Genomic DNA, 2,155 nt, shown 5'->3' on the forward strand with positions numbered 1-2,155 from the left:
TATATATATATATATATATATATATACTCACAAATCTCTTTAAATTCATGGGGAAAGATAACTTTTTTCTAAGAAAATTGCAATTCATTTGCAATAAAAGCTAATGTGTCCAGTGTGACAGTTTTCTGCACTGTATTTTTTCCCCAGATGTATATTTTGTCAAATACTCATCTACTTTTATGAATAAGGAAGTCATCAGATGAACAATATTTTACCTGTGTTATAATGGTTCCTACACTGAGGCAAATGCTGAGGACAGAGAAAATTTAATTTAGCATTATGAAAATAGTTCAATTACATAAATAGGAGCGTAAATTGCGACATAATGCAATATTTGCAAGTTACACTAACTTTGGACTTTAAATATTTGGGTGAAAACCTCTGACTTATGTTAATGCTTATGATGGCCCTAAAGCCTTCTTTCATGGACTAAATATTGATTGTATCATCATGTAAAATTTGCATAAAATTAATCTTAAAGAAGTGGTGCTTTCCAAAACTTTTTTTGTACATACTGGGAAGTGTAACCATGAATTTTTATTGCATTTGGGAAAAAGAAATGTTATTTGGCTGCATTTTTAACTAAAGATGCTTGTTTGTCCTTTATCAGCTGCTTATATCAGAAAGAATTAAACTACTTGGAGAAAGAATTAAATTACTTTTAGAATTTTTTCCTAGAGAGGTTTCAGGGCAACTTGCAAAGAGGGTTTTAAATATTGATAGCTATTCAATTCTACAAATCAAAAGTTCACAACTGATTTCATTCCTTGGTCTCAGAATGGGTGCCCAAGCAAATAAAGTCCAATAATGGATAATAAATCAGTCCTTTAAAAGACATCTGAGCTTAGCTATTGTTTACTCACAAACAAATTAAAACATTATTTACTTATTTCATTTTATGTTTCTAATGAAACTAATTTAGAATTCTACAAGAAAATATATTGTTATCTCATGCCCTACTTTCAGTGGTAATTACTGTCAAGGCAAAAAATAAAATAACATTCCAAGTAGAACCAATTTAACAAATCTATCAAGTTATGATGCTTCCCCAAACATAACTCAGTCTTTTGTAGTAATAGTGTTTGTTCAACAGAGGCACCAGGAAAAATAGTCTGTGAAGCAAGCTACCACATTCTAATGAAAAAAAAAATGAAAAAAGTATCATCTTCATTTTAACACCTTCTCGTAATTTAGTATGCTATGAAAGATCAAACATTTAACAGATGAAATGCATTAATTTGACTGCTAAGTAGGCACTGACAACTTTGTAGTCATTAAAAAAGATTTCAAAATATCAACCTTCAAATAGAGGCCACCAAATTGATTCACCTGAAATTGATGAATTGTGGTAAAACTTCAGTTTCAGATAAAAATGATCAAATATGTACCATAAAATAAATCTACAGAGACATATCAGGTATTACTTAATACCTAACTTTGTCACTCAAATTTTTCCATATGTGCATGACATATTTAACCCTATAGTTGAAACAATTTATGACTGACAGGTAAAAATATATTACATGATTTGGTTTTGTTTGATTATGTATGAAATTACCTTACCTTTGGTTTTTGCTGTTTTTCCTTCTCTGAAACATTGGATGGTTTTCTCTTCAGCATTTTGAATTAGGACTCTGCAAATAAGTATACTTTCTGTTGTTGCAGGAACAGCCAGCAGTTTGAGGTTCTGATGTTCAGCATCAGATAGATTGAGCCTAGTGATATACCACTTCCTCCTTTGGTCAGGATATGACTTCAGCAACTGCATGGGTGATTTTTTTTTTTAACTGTAATTTTTGGTAACCCTTTGTTGTTCTTTCCCTCTTATGTTCCATGAGGTAAATCTAACATTTCAACATGTCAGTCATTATCATAAGGGTCATATGGATGTTAAAATAAAACTCATTTCATTTTCCATACAATTAAAATTCTATAACATTCTATTGCTGGAGGGAAATTAATATAAAAAATGAAATAAATCTAGAGTTGCGATCTTCTAGAATAAAGAATGAAGAAAATGTTTAGTGTAGACAACTTAAGATTTGTAAGTAAACTGTTAGAAAATGAAGTAAGCTAGTCTTATACAATAATAATTCTATTTAAAAAAGTATGCATAGGCTTAAAAAATTGGGCATTGGTGAAATTCACATAAATA

General features: G+C 30.0%; 1 protein-coding gene across 1 annotated transcript in view; it reads right to left on the reverse strand.

Annotated features, from left to right (window-relative positions):
- Positions 1–1,664, reverse strand: part of SAMSN1 (SAM domain, SH3 domain and nuclear localization signals 1) — a 44,416-nt gene extending 42,752 nt beyond the window's left edge. The window contains exon 1 of the mRNA XM_012731804.1: positions 1,564–1,664. Coding sequence (XP_012587258.1) covers positions 1,564–1,620 — 57 coding nt within the window. The 5' untranslated portion in view covers positions 1,621–1,664. The remainder of the gene's footprint in view (positions 1–1,563) is intronic.
- Positions 1,665–2,155: the final 491 nt, after the last annotated feature.

This window comes from Condylura cristata, unplaced genomic scaffold (genome assembly GCF_000260355.1).
Source record: "Condylura cristata isolate star-nosed mole 26May11 unplaced genomic scaffold, ConCri1.0 scaffold00003, whole genome shotgun sequence".
Taxonomy (NCBI): Eukaryota; Metazoa; Chordata; class Mammalia; order Eulipotyphla; family Talpidae; genus Condylura; species Condylura cristata.